This window comes from Suncus etruscus, chromosome 14 (assembly GCF_024139225.1).
Source record: "Suncus etruscus isolate mSunEtr1 chromosome 14, mSunEtr1.pri.cur, whole genome shotgun sequence".
In the NCBI taxonomy this organism is placed as follows: Eukaryota; Metazoa; Chordata; class Mammalia; order Eulipotyphla; family Soricidae; genus Suncus; species Suncus etruscus.
Window position 1 is genome coordinate 56,118,216 of NC_064861.1, and position 15,642 is coordinate 56,133,857.

The window sequence follows — 15,642 nt, forward strand, 5'->3', positions numbered from 1 at the left end:
TAATCCCGGCATCCCATATGGTTCCCTGAGTCTGCCAGGAGTGATTTCTGAGCATAAAACCAGAGCGCTGAGCGCTGAGCACTGCCAGGTGTGACCCAAAAAAAAAAAAAAAAAAAACAAAAAAAAAGAAGAGGAAGAAGAAGTACTCAGGGCCTACTCCTAGTTTTTACTGAGAGGAATGCTCAGAGATCTCTCCTGATGGTGCGGTACTGGAGTTAAAACCTGATTCAGCCACATGCAAGGGAAGTACCCTGTCTGTTGTACTGTCTGTCTCCCCAGCCCTGTAGGAGGGTAATTTTAACAATCAAATTAATTTAAATTTAATTTTAATTAATTAATTAAATTAATTTAAATTTAATTTAAGCAAATTACTATGCTAATAAAAACAATTACATTCTATATATTTCATACACAATTTTTATTTTGACCATATTGGCTTTATTATGAATTTAGATGTGATATTGAGAGACAAATTCAGGAATATACAGAATTGGTCACATCTACACATTAAAAAATGAAAAATAATGGTTGGAAAAGTGAGGGAAAATTATCACATGTTAGTTGTACTATTGATGGAATGATTTTTCTACATTGTTTACTCTCCACTCAGGAGCAAGACGTGATGAGCTTCACTGATCATAGGTCATGCTTGGACTTGTATGTATGGTTGGAACAGCCATTGGAAATATGAAAACAGTCTTCATATACCAGAACTAACCAAAATAATATGAAGATTTATATTCGTCTTTCTTTTAATTTCTGTAAAAGCAGAACTAGCAATAAACATTTAACAAAGTCAAACTATTTGGTAAAGAGATTCCTGAATAGGAATATAGAAATGAGCAGTTATACAAAGGAGTAAAAGTTACAAAATCCTGCCCTGCTTTCCCCTCTTCTTTAGGTCATTTAAGATTCTTCCCACTAGGTATTTTATTAGACAATAAATTTCAGAATAATATCTTAAAAAAAAAGACTAGGGCCAGAGAGATAGCACAGCTGTAGGGTGTTTGCCTTGCAAGCAACCAACCCAAGACTGATGGTGGTTCAATCCCGGCATTCCATATGGTCCCTGGGGCCTGCCAGGAGCGATTTCTGAGCGCAGAGCCAGGAGTATCCCTGAGTGCTGCCTGGGTGTGACCCCCCCACAAAAAATAACAAACAAAAAAAGGACTAAAGATTTTGCCTCATTGTTTAATGGCTATCTGTCTTCCCCACATAATGGGAATGTTCTGCATAAAAAGACAGCAAATTTTTGCAGCTTAGGGAAGAGTACTAAACAAGACATAAGAGAAAAATAATAAGATGAATGCCAGAACCATTATGGATATCATTTGCCAGAGCTTAATCCTGAGTGTGAAATGAAGCCAAGAGTTAGCAAAAAGAGACCCCTCTTTTTTTCGACTGCAAATGGGGCCAAATTCTATTAACTCCAAGTTCATATCAAGAAGCTTATTAACCCTCCATAAATTTCAAAACTCAATTTATTTTTCTTTTCTTTTTTTTTGGGGGGGGCCACACCTGTTTGATGCTCAGGGGTTACTCCTGGCTAAGTGCTCAGAAGTTGCCCCTGGCTTGGGGGTCCATATGGGATGCCGGGGAATCGAACCGCGGTCCTTCCTTGGCTAGCACTTGCAAGGCAGACACCTTACCTCTAGCGCCACCTCTCCAGCCCCAAAACTCAATTTCTAATGATGTATTTTGAATATGAACAAACACATCCTTCAGCTTACCTTTCTTAGTCTGATAATGCCGTCCTGGGCCTGGGTATCCGAAGTGATTTCAAAGAGTGCAGTTCCATCTCCATCAATGATGTCATAGGAAGACTGTGCATTTTCACCAATATCCTGATCATTGGCCTTCACCCTCCCAATTGCAGTGCCAAGAACCACATCTTCTGGTACTGAGAAGTGATACAGACCTTAGAAAAGAGGAGAGTCCCTGAGCATCACATAGATCCTATGCATTAATTCATTAAGCAAATAAATAAATAAATAAAAAGTGTCCTTTTTCTGGACACTACTTTAGATGCCATGGATCAGTGATAACCCAGATAAAAAATACTGCTATTTCTATGGAATGTACAATCTTTTAAATGAGACAGAGATGAACCGTCCCCAGGAGAAGTAGCCCATCTTAGTAGCCCATCTTTTTGAGTCTATGGAATTTATTCAACCATATGCTTATCAAGTGTAAATTCAGAGCAGAGTTATGTCATGGTATCAGTGAGTCTTTGTGAATGTTCTTTCCAGTTTACCTTCTATTCACACTGGATGCCCATGGGGACATTTATTGTTGTCCGGCATAACATATTAAGCTAATTTCAGCACAGAAAGAAGCAATGTGGAACACAGTGAAAGTCACTTTTGAAGTTACCTTTATATTTACAGACTTGTAGACCATTTTGATAAAATCCAATTACTAAACTTCTGCCGTGCCCTGCAGCAAGCTGTTCAGATACATGAAACATTCCTCCTGTTACTAAAGTCCTCAATGCTCTGAAGTCCCAAAATCCCACCTTCAAAACTCTCTAAGCAAAGTACAATTACAGTGTATGTTCATTCTCCTATGGGGGTGGTAAAATGTGTTTAATTAGTGGCATTAATCCTACTGTTATTCAAACCACTTAATTTTCTTGAATCAGTACAAGGGGAACCAGGTGATACCCCAAACATAAGCTCTAGCTATTATCTCTCCAGCAACACCCACCTTATATCTTACTGCCAATTGCTGCACTTACTTGCCTGAGGTTGTTCTCTGGCCCCAGAACCCACATTGTTCACTGCCCATCAAACGAGAGCTACCAGGAAATTAATGTCTCTATTGAAACTAACTTCAAAGATTCATACAATTCAGTATATAAATTCAAGTTTCCTCACCTCCACAATCTGGTGGAGTAAAACTAAGTTATTTCACTTCTTTTGTTTCCTGATAGTGTTCCAGAATTTCCCCCTAGGAAATAAAATTATAGTTCCCCCTCAGTGGTAGCTAGTTTGATAGTGCACATTATGGCTCTCTCCCCACCCCACTCCCCTTTTCCCTACTGGCCTTTCTTGGGATAATCGCCAAGATAAACTACTTACACTTAAAATCTTGTCTCAGAGCCTCTATCTAGGGGCACAAATCATACAACTAGGGAGATTTAGGCTCATTTTCATAGTAACAACATAAAATAAGCATTCAATGAACCATAATCCCAAAAGGAAAAATGAAAGCTGAAGAACATAACCTAACTCTAGTTTCAACTCAATTACTAAGTTGTTTGGCTCTTGAACTCAGGCTCATTATATTCAATGTGAAAAGTTATTTTTTTCAGAAAGATAATATACTGGGTAAAGCACTTGACTTGAATACAGTCAACCCAGGTTCATTCCCCAGTATCACAGGTGGTTAATTGAGACCTGCCAAGGATGATTCCTGGGCACAGAGCTAAGAGTAAATCCTGACCTAGGATAGGTGTGTCCTCTGCTTCCACAAACCAAAAAATGTTTTGTTATTTGTTTGTTTTTCAGATAATAGTTAAGGTTTTCTTCTAGTGCTAATGCATCCATTTAATGCTGAAATAAAAATGTTCTAAGAATCAGAAAGTTATAGAACTGGGAACCAAAAACATTTTCCCTATTGTTTTACCACAGGTAAGCAGTGAAAATTATTATATTAAGTTTATGACTCCATTTCTCTTATAATTGCTGTAATGGTTCGTTTTTCTTCCTATTTTCTGTCCCAGGTAAGGTTTGAGATGATTCCTTTAGATATGCTTATTAAGTAAATAAGCCACCAAGGGGCCTCACTTGCTGCCTGCCTTGTACCAGGGAGCCTGGGGAAGGCAGACAAATGGAACTTTTCTTTATCACTGCCTATTTTGCCCACTCCTAACCTCTCCATCAAAGTGATCATGGTTAATAGCTATTACTTTTAAGAAAGGCAACATTTTCTGAATAGAACCAATCATTTTCTGGAGGAAGGAGAGATGCATATTAGAGCATTAGCTAAAATTGCAGCTGAAGAGGAAATAAAAGATCCAGTGGAAGGATGAGAGAATGTACTCTCCATTTCTATAATTTTGTTTCAAAAGGACTGCATTGTTGTCAGGTTTATGAATGGCCAGATGTAAAAGTCCTAAAATTGTTAATAATATGTTAAAGAAAGAACTGTTATCTCAGTAGTTATTTAAATACCTTGGTATTTAGTTTTCAAGTACTTTCTGTTTATATCCCCTTTTCTCTTAAGCTTTTATTCTCTAACCTTTTTTTCCTTCACAAAGACAAAGTTTATATATGGAATTTTTTATCCCAGTCAAGAGTACCACTATTCATCTAACAGAAAAATGGGAAATCATCATAGAGATTGAAGTACCATTTATTCTTATATTGTTGCCACCATTAACTCATAAATAGCTATTACCTTTCTTCATTTCCTTTACCACCTTACAACCAGTCCTGATTACCAGGGCTGCCATAATTTTTAATGAATAATTGTAAACATTTCTTAATTGAAAATAGTATGATGGATCCGAGTCACGGCACCAAATAAAAAGAAAAAAAAAAGAAAATAGTATGAAGAAGATATTGAAAAGTGCCAAATTTCATGTCATATGTATCCCCTGAAATAAAATCTAATCATTTAAATTCTGGCTTAAAAATTTATAATGGTTTTTCAGTGATTTTAATAAACAAAGATCATGGTACTTTAAATGATCTACAAATACAAATATGAGCAAACCCCGACAACTAACACTCCCACCTGTGTCCTCTAGCTATCATAAAATTCCTTCACTTCCCAAACAGGCTCAAAGCACTCCCTTTTCTATTTTACAAGGCCTTTTTCCTTAACAGCCATTTTCCCTTGACTTACAATGCCCTACAACCCCCCCCACCAAGCTTTCCTTGCTTTCAGCTGATTCAGATAATTTCTCTTTATTATATATACAAGCTAAATCAAATCTTCAGATTAGAAAGGGCTTCTAAAACCAACTCACTTGCATAAATAAAGGGTCAGAAGATACATTTTCTATGAGTGGAGAAAAATTGAAAATGATTCCCATATCTATCAACTGGTATCAACCAGTGATGACTGTCCAGAAAGCTGTTGAGATTTCTGAGGCAGAGCTAAACTTTAAGGGAAATAAAGAGTATGAATACTGACTGAGAAGAGAATGTTTTGCTCCAAGCATTAGGTCTTCCCAAGCCTAAGAAGCAAGATAATTTAGTTTCATTCATTCAACAAATTGAATAATTGATGTAACAATATCTGGGCTTCATTTCATCTTAAGTTTTCAAAAATGGAATTATCATGGAATTAAGCATATAGCTTATAGTTATATACCGTATTTGACGGCGTATGAGACGACTAGGTGTATAAGATGACCCCCTAATTTTGCAGTTAAAACATAGGTTTAGGCCTATATTCACTGTATCAGACAGAACGTTCCTGTGCTGCATGTGTTCCTGTGCACATGTACCACAGTGAGCCAATCACAACAAGCAAAGGTTCAAAGGTTATACTGTAATAGACTTCCTCTCTTGACTCTGGCCAATCTGAGCAGGCTTTTTACAGTGTAGATTCGGGTACAGAACACTGTATAATTTGCATGCATAAAAAGCCTGCTTGGATTGGCTGAGGTAGAGAGGCAGTCCGAGCAGCCTGGCAGTGATTGGTGCAGGATCGAGTTGGAAAATTCGTTTTGTGGCAATATTCAGACAATTTTCATTTAGCTGCATATTGAAACATTTTTCGGGATATACTCGGCATATAAGATGACCCCTGATTTTTGGTTGACTTTGTTTTGTTTCAAAAGTCATCTTACACGCCGGAAAATACGGTAAACTGTATTTTCCACTCTGCTGCTTATTCTATATACTTAATCTGTAAAGTGGGAACATACTTAGTGCCCAAGTAACAAAAGAATAGTTGTTGTATGTCTATGCACATGTGCGTATATATGCATATGTATGTATATACTCAAACCTTGAATATAATAACCAATGATTACAGATCAGGTAGTTTTATGGTAAAAAATTAAAAACTTATAGGTTCTTACCCATTGCAGGAAATTCACTTACTCTGAGCAAATTTAGGAGGATTGTCATTTACATCAGTAAGGGTCACAGTGAGGGTCGTGGTCCCAGACAGGCCACCAGAGTGTCCACCCATATCTTTGGCTTGGATGACAACCAGGTACTCCTCCTTGGCTTCTCTGTCCATGTTGGGAAGGGCAGTTTTTATAATTGCTGAAGGGAGAAATGGGAAAAGGACATTCAGGTAGACAGCTCCTTTGGCAATGAATGTGTGTGAATCACACACACTGACTTTCAAACATATACTTGTGCATATGTCTTGGCTTCGTTCTGATCATTTTCTGTTTTCTCTGACATTTAGCGCATCTGCAGTATCAACTCCAAGATAGATTGTAGTCATCGACATTAATGGTAACTTGCAAAAATACACATTATAATGTATAAAAATGAGCATGCAAAAATATACATTAGAAAGTAAACTGAGTGGCAGACTTTTGCCTACCAAATTAAAATATAAATCATAATACAGACTCATCTACCCAGGAAAACCCTGGAAGTGAAAGAATTATACAATTTATCACAGATTCCAATTCTCCCACAAGAAAAGTAAATACACAAGTAGCTTGAAGGCTCTGAGGTCAAAGATAAATTATTTTGAAACTCACAAATACATTAGAGAGATGGAAGAAATAAATACATTATTAGAATTAACTCATATGAATAAAACACTAATCAGAATTAATATAAGTATGTGAATCCTAAAGATTCTGTTTTGTTTTGTTCTGTTTTATATACTTACAGCTTGTCTAATATTAAAATAATAAATGTTTTAGAAAATGAGATGATATAGGAAAAAGAGCATAACATATGAAGTCATACAAATAAAACAAAACCATCAGTGCTAAATGGCAGTACATTTTCCTCTGATATATTTTCAGAATTTTATCTGTTTGGTTCTTCATGTTTCATTAGTAATTTAATATTCTTGTTAAAAACTCAGAATTTGCTTAGATACTTCTGAAATCTTTTTTGAAATTATTTAGATTTTTGCTATCCTCTGATGTTTCTCATAGATAAAATAAAAACATTTAATTTGCATAATTACAAGGCCATCATATGCATGTTCATTTAAAAGTACATATAAGTACATATACTTAAATGTATATAAGTATACATATAAGTAATATGTGAATATTTAGCTACATATGTGATTGTGATTTGGCAAGGTTTTAGAACTTTATGTTTTTATATGATGCATATCTTTGCAATCTTGTTAGCATACAGATTTAGCTATATTTATTGGAGAATATGCAATAAGTAACAGTAATTTAATTTGCAGTATTTCAAAATTTTCTGTTGTAAACAGGTCTGGATGGGGCTGAATGATAGTGAGATGATGGATGGGCCTTTCTCTGCTGGCCCAGGCCATGCTCCTCCAACTCCCTTCAGCCAGGTGGTTTGAGGGTTCAGGGTAGCCGTGAGGAAAAGACTCATCACAATCAAGTTTCAGGATACATGAAGCTTTATTCAAGGCCCTCAGCACCTAGAGCACCTAGGCTAACCTTTTTTTTTTTAATAATATTTTATTTAAACACCTTAATTACACCATGATTGTGGTTGGGTTTCAGGCGCATAAGAGAATACCGCCCCCCCATCACCAGTGCAACATTCCCATTACCAATGTCCCAAATCTCCCTCCTCCCCACCCCACCCCTGCCTGTACTCTAGACAGGCTTTCTACTTCCCTCATACATTCTTGTTGTTAGGATAGTTCCAATGTAGTTATTTCTCTAACTAAACTCATCACTCTTTGTGGTGAGCTTCATGAGGTGAGCTATAACTTCCAGCCCTCCTCTCTTTTGTCTCTGAAAATTATTGCAAGAATGTCTTTCATTTTTCTTAAAACACATAGATGAGTGAAACCATTCTGCATCTTTCTCTCTCTCTCTCTCTAACTTATTTCATTCAGCATAATAGAATCCATGTATATACACAATGGAGTATTAATGCAGGTGCTAGACTAACCTTTCAAGCAGCCTATTCCAGCTGCCCTATCATTTTAACATGTTTCTTCTTCCTCTATCCTGCCAGCTCTCCCCTTCTCCTTCTCTCTTCCTCAATCTTTTCCAATCCCTGAATCCTTGAATCAATCCCCTTCCTGCCCCTGAGGCAATTCTTTTGATCCCTACCATAGACCCCTTCCCAAAATGGACAGATCTTATCATCAGGTAAGGTTATCAGAAGATGGGGTGGGGTGACAACTTTCTAATTTCAAACAACTATTAAGCATTTTATTATGATATTACATTTTATTATGATATTACATTATGATATTACATTCCTGATTTCTAAATTTTGCATTTTTACTTAAACTCAATCACAAGATTCTCCTCCTCTGTTGCTAAATCCTATTATAGAAATCTTACTGACCATTCCAGGATATTACTCTGGAGTTTCTGCATGCTATAGCTTTGCCTCAAGTAAAAGAAAAGCATCCAAATCAAAAGTATTTCACCCTTAATTCTAATCACAAAGATATCATAAATGTTGAGTGCACACTGAGAATAAGCTATTGTCCTAGTGACTTATGAAGTAGTATGGTAATGCCTTTTTGTTAAATGTATATGCTCTAATTAAATAATCTCTGTATAAAAACGGTTTGCAAAGAGTTCAAGTCTGCAAATCACTTGAGTAGAAGGCAAGGTATAAGAGCTCCCTGGGAAATCAAATCCACCTAGGAAGTGAGCAAACTCAGGCAAGAACTGTGTGTACTTGTGTACTTTATTACACTCTGACACCACTTAGGCCAATTTTAGATCAGTTTTCTTCTAAGGAGCATTCAATTAGAAGGCCCTGCTTCTCTGAAAGCATTAATAGTAAAGTAGCATTTTCAATAGAATGACAAATCTCAGGCTTTTGTCATATAATACTACCCATACTATACTATCATGCTTGTATAATTATAAACAAAAACAGAGAGAAAACTGATATACAGCAATAACTATTTTGATCACTGTGAGAATTCTTGAGGGGAGAATAAGCACATAGGCAAAGAGCAAAAACAATAACACAACCTCCCTATTTTGTGATGAGATGCCCATCTGGTAACTCTGCTAAAGACAGTCCTTCTGGATCTGCAGTTTCTACACCTTTGGTTGCACCAAGTGCTGATACAAAGTGCAATCCATATATTTAGGCTTCTAATGCTTATATCCAAATTTCCATTGTTTTACTAAACCAATACAGTAAGCAATAATTTAAATTGTGCTAGGTTATTTGGAGATATGTAAGTTATTTAGAGAGTATACCACAAATATGCATACATTTAGATTAAATGTCATCCTCTGCTAGTTTATATAAAGTACATGAGAAGACTCGGATTTTGCTATCCATGTGGGTCCTGGAATGAATCTTTCTTGTAACCCTAGGCATGACTGTTTTTTATAACTCATAATGTCTTTCTTCTACTAAGAATGATTAAGAAATTACTTAACTCCTAAGATATTTACAAGTTTCTTTGCAAAATGTAGGCGCCATTAAATTCTAACCATCTCATGAATTAAAATCAGACTTTGGAATGTTACAGAGTTTCCGATAACCAGAAGAAACTTATTCTCATCCTCCTCAAGGGAGACAACTTTTTTCAAAGACATTGTTGGTGTGAATTCTACACATGAATCCTCTCAGCTAACCACAGTGGAGAATGTTTTACAATTTTCTCAGAAACAGCAAAGATAGGATATGTATTATTCTCATTATTTTTATATATTTAGTGAAAGTGCAATTTTTTAAACTGTGATGTCTCTCAGACACTTGTAATTAAAATAGTTTAGAGGTGCAGTCAAAAAATAGCATCCCTGAGTAGTGTCTCTGCATTGTAACAGGAAGTGATTCAAACATAATAAGGAACTCACTTATATAGTTCAAGTAGAGCTCTATGATCTTCATCTATCCTAGAAATTTTTATGCCTTACACCATTAAGATAGATAGCTTCATATTAATTCACTATTGACAAGTCTGAGTGCCTCTGTAAATGTTTCATTACATCAACTTCAGTAAGTTTAGTTTCTCATGTCATTCTTACACTTCTTGTGACCTCCTGACAAAATGATTACATTTATCAGAACTAAACATCCAATCTTACCAATCTTACCCAACCTTACCTTACCCAAGTGAGGATCTAATTCATATCCAGCCTCTCAATGTGAATCCTTTAAGATCAGATAATTGTCATCCAGTTGTATCCTACCACGCTATTCCCTTCTTATTTTCATTTCCATAAGAATGCAGAGAAAATGTATTTGGATTATATACTAAAGGTTATCCAACATCTCCACACATTTTGAAACATATCTCTCACAGTGTTCCGCCTACTCATCATGGGAATTTGAACTTTATGTATTGACTCCATGAATGCCCTTATTTTTTACTATTGCATTATGAGTCAAGAAAACTACTTTCCCCTAAAACTTTGTGAATAGATTCGGGGTGAGGAACAAGATCCCTCAACAACCTCAATCCACAGTTTGGCTCTTCCATGGCAATAATCTGAAGATTGTCAAGGGATGGACACACAAAATGGCTGCCAGCATTCTTCAGACCTTATGTGGTTTGAGTACGTGACCTGTGGTATTTGGCTATATGACAGGCCCAGGACCTTGAGAAATAAGTAACTGTTTTAGTTAACTAGTGTTCCAGAAAGTATGCTGGCCTCTGTTAATATGTCCCAGGAAATGTGGAGACATCTGTGGGTTTAAGACATTGGCTACATAAAGAGGGTCAGGCCTTAAAAAATGAATAACCCTTTACAGCTGGTTTTAGTTCTAAGAGATATGTAATTAAGTCACAAGTTACTGCCTGTCCCACTCTCCAGATGTTTTACCCATTGTCTGTTAAATACAATGTTTACCTGCCTGTAGAAGTTTAACTGGTCTCTCCCTTTCTTTTTGTGTATATGTATGCCTGCCTATATCCTAGTAAATTTAGACCTTGAACAAGATTTTGCTTGATCTCACTCTCTTTTTTCTCACCCATTCTCTTTCAGGCTTGGTCCCCTCTGCCCCCACGAATAACTGAGTCCTGTGGGATGAGACAGGAGATGATTTCTAAAGCATAATGAGGGTACAGCATAAACAAATTGTCTTGCTTCCTTAGGCCCAGGAATGATTTTGGCTCTTAGGCTGCCAGCCTTTGGATTCTTCACTAGTACTTGAATATCTATCTCAACCTGGCTATATTTTGATCAATATTAAGTATCCTCAATCACATGATTCTTGCCAGGTCTCTAAAAGAGGAGACTAGGACACTGGTATAGCAAAATCCAAGTATTCTCATGTCATTATACAAAAACATGTTTTCAGCTAATTTTCTTATACATGTATCGGCAAGCATAAGAAACTTTAATAATAACATAGAAGAATAATACAGAGAATAGTCCTTGAGACATATCAGTGCAAATATTATTTCTTGCCTTAAAATGAAAATACAGTTATTCTGGGCTACAGTGAAGAAGAGAAGGTAGGGAGTTTGCTTTGCACATGGCTGACCTGGGTTTTATCTATGGCATCCCATATGGTCCGCCAAACCTGCCAGGAGCAATTTCCAAGCATAGAGCAAGGTGTGCCCCCTCCAAATAAAACCCACCAAAATACAGTAATTCTTAATCAGTTAAATGCCTTTTCTCATTATAGCACTGCTGCACAGCTGGGAGACATCTTTATTCTTCTTTTTTGATGCAATATTTAGAGCATTGTATGATTTTCTAAGATAAGCTAGTAGTCTCCCAAGTTCCTGAAGGCCATGCAGAACATTTAATTGGCTTTTGAAGTTCAAGTTGTATAATGAGCAACATCTACATTCACGGACTCTACTCTCACTCTCCCAAATAGACACAATCAAAGGCAAAGTTTCTGGAACATTTTCTCTGCTATCATGTGGTTATAAAAGCCAGATAGAAAAGACACAAGTGCCCTTGACCCTTCTTTTATTTCTTTTATTTTGGGGCATATCTAGATGTGTTACTTATGTTTTCAAATTCCTGTTCCAAAGGTAGATCTTTTTTTTTTTTTTTTTTTTTCGGTTTTTGGGCCACACCCGTTTGACGCTCAGGGGTTACTCCTGGCTACGAGCTCAGAAATCGCCTCTGGCTTGGGGGACCATATGGGACGCCAGGGGATCGAACCACGGTCCGTCCTACGTTAGCGCTTGCAAGGCAGGCACCTTACCTCTAGCGCCACCTTCCCGGCCCCCCAAAGGTAGATCTTTTTACTAGTTGTGATGTTGCAGGTATAGGTAAACTTCTAATATAAGAATATGAAACTGCCTTAGAAGTCCTTCTACTTTTTCTCTCCTGAATTATTTACTTTGGTTCATATATTTTCCCCAGCAATAGGAACTTTAGGCTGCTAATTTTATCTAGAAGAGAGACACTACCAGATTTAAAATAAATTTATGTTTGGTAATAAGTATTACCTATTCTAGAACAAAAAATATAGTAATTAGGTTACATTTCCTCTTAGAGTTTAGGAACCAAAAATTTAAACCCAGCAATACTGTAAAGTGACTAACATCTCCAACAAATCCAGTTTTAACTTCAATTCTAAAAAGGCAGATGGGATATCTAGATGTACATTTTTTTGCCAAAATAAGCTAATTAGAAACACCTTTTGATGTTGCTAATTTTAAATAACTTCCCATTTCCCAATACATGAGTTATGTATTTTTTTTCACAGTGGTCAAGTAAAAGTAACACTCATGTCTCCCAAACTCTTACAGCCACATGTTATAAATAACCAACAATGTGTTCTGAAGCCTAAAAACTATATTTAAACTTCCACAGCATCAATTTGGCAACAAATTAGGATATTAAATTTTATAGCAAACCATATGTGACAGAATAAATGTACCATTTTCTAGGTCAGTTTATAGTCGATACACGTAGTTGATAAATAATATCACAAAAGAGAAGTCAAGTAGTTAAAATGTTTAAGCCTGAAGATTTTAGGATGTGACTTGGAGTTATTCAGCAGAAATAACTGCACCTTGTGCCTTTCCTTGTACAAATTTCCAACTCAGAAATGGTTCATGATTTTAATTCTATTCCCCATAATAAGTAGCCCTTCAGTTAAAGAATACAATATCCCTGGTCAAACTTGGCAAAATAGAAATTCTGACATTTTTAAAAGAAATTCTTCCCCCCCCCCCCCCCCCACACACACTTTCAATTTGGTGCTCTGGAGGACAAGCAAGGCTATTTTCAATAATATTATAAGTCAATTCAATACAATTCAGTAATATAACTGTATAACAAACTAAAAACTGCACACAATTGTATTTTTCAAGATGTTCCCTGGCATTTCATTTTAAAATTCTAATATTATTACAAAGTTTAATGAATGAGATTAGTATATTCTACATGAATTTGATCCAATGCTTATTTTGAGCATAGAACTAGGCAATGAGGGTAAAAGGTAAGGGATAGAAGGTGAGTGCTGGAAGCAAGTTGGAGAGAGGAAAATAGGAATCCTCTTGTTCTGAAACACATTCTTTCCCAGATTGTGGACAGATAGAGAGATCCCCTGTACAGAAGTTTAAAAATTTAAATCCTAGACTGGCCTAAATACTTCTTAAGCACTAAACAGCTGTTCCTCATGTCTCATCATCCAGGGAGTACTTCTGATTAGAATCCAGTTTCAGTCATCTCAAAAATGTAAAGCTTGTGAGCTTTTTTCCCTCTTTTCATTGTCTTTGGTGTTATCATTTGAGAAGCATTTTGTATCCGTCACGAAGACTTCTTTTTATAATTTCTGTGATATCACCAGATTGAGAGGCTTCATGAGAAGGGCAAGGAGATGCTGATTAACTCCTTTGTCATTTTGAAGGCTGATTACTGTAATTCAGTCTTTGCGGGTCTCCCAGATTGTGTCGTTCAAAGATTGCAGTTGATAGAAAATGCTGTGCTAGATTCTCTTTTGAATGAGACTTGTTGAACGTATTATCCTGGATATGAAGCCACTAGCTCTGTTATTCCTCCCAAACTCTTGCCAATTCAATGCACAATTATGATCATATGATCTGTAAAAATGGATCTTTCATTTAGAAAGTTAAACAGTAGAAATTTACTAGAGATGAATTTCTTTTTTGGGGGGAGGGGTGATGTTGCATTGTCTCCAAACATTCATCTAGCTTTGGATTTGCACAACATGCTGCCAGCTATGAGGAATAAGTGCTTCAGAGATATGCTTCAACCTTGCTCACATTAACATTCAGTAATAGTTGATAACTTTTGATGTATACATTTAAAAGATAGATAGATGGTAGATAGATATATAGATAGAAAGATAGATAGATAGATAGATAGATAGATAGATAGATAGATAGATAGATAGATAGATAGATAGATACACAGATAGATGGATAGATAATCTTGATTTGGAAAGAGTACATTTTTCATATATTTCTATAAACGAACCTTAGTTCAATTCCCTGGTGTCCCATATGGTCCCCAGAGCCAGGAGCCAGGAGCAATTTCTGAACACAAAGCCAGGAGTAACTCCTGAGCATCACAGGATGTGGCCCAAAAAAGCAAAAGAAAAAAAAAAAAGAGCTGAAGATCCAAGTTTGTATGTGCATGCAAGAGACCTGAGTTTGATCCCTGGTACTTAAAGGTCCCTATAGGACTGCTGAAAATGACCCTCTTGAGAAAATAATGGCAAACAGCTTCCAAGCACTGTCAGCAACCACCAACAAAAAATTATAAAATTCATTACCAATAGCAAAATTGGTAATACCTAAACAATGATTTTCAGGGCACAATAAAAAAAAAAAAGATTTTGCATCCACAAGTCTACACGATATATTATTAAAACTCAACTTTTACTTCAGCATTCACTATAGCACATGGCATTTATAAACTAAAGTATAACTGATAGATAACATTAATTTCCAGTGCACAATATAATGATTGATATTTGTTCCACTACAAACAATAGAAAAGGTACAGTACAAACAGGACAAAAGTAAGCCCTAGCCCACATCACTTAATTGGGCTTAATTTAATTAAGTTTTACATTCCCAGAGATGGACTGTCTGTAACTAGTCAATCAGGAATTAAATGATAAGCCTTCCTTAGACAACTTTGCCTGATGAGCCTCTGCCATCTCCTAAAGAAAATTACAATAATTTTTTGCAATAATGCACTCTCTTTCTGACCTAGTAGTATAACTTCATAGTTATGCTTCCTGACCTTCTTTTCACCTTCTAGCTTCTTTTCACCTGCAAAATGGATGTTACCTTTGCCCTACTAATTTTTGCTCAATAACTGCTTAAAAGCTTTAATATAGACCTCCGTTTATTTTTTTACCATATAAATTACAAAAACGTTTATCTTTAAGCATTAAGACTGAGTTTGCTTCTAACTTCCTAAATACTTGGTGACTCCAGAACTTTATGGAATTTAAACCACCATTTTTCTGAACTGGACTTTCTAAAACAAATACAAGAAGCCTTCCCAGGTAAACAAATTATCGTCCAGTTCTTATTGATCTTGGGATCATTGTTAACAACTTCCAAAGAGTACTTGTATGTTTCTTTTTTGGGGGGTCACTTTCACACCTGGTGGCACTCAGG

At 36.2% G+C, this 15,642-nt stretch overlaps 1 protein-coding gene across 1 annotated transcript in view; it reads right to left on the minus strand.

Moving 5' to 3' along the window:
* CDH8 (cadherin 8) overlaps window positions 1–15,642 on the minus strand; it is a 462,580-nt gene that overhangs the window by 192,308 nt on the left and 254,630 nt on the right. The window contains exons 5-6 of the mRNA XM_049786831.1: window positions 6,060–6,227; window positions 1,731–1,918 (exon numbers count right to left, since the gene is read on the minus strand). Coding sequence (XP_049642788.1) covers window positions 1,731–1,918; window positions 6,060–6,227 — 356 coding nt within the window. The remainder of the gene's footprint in view (window positions 1–1,730; window positions 1,919–6,059; window positions 6,228–15,642) is intronic.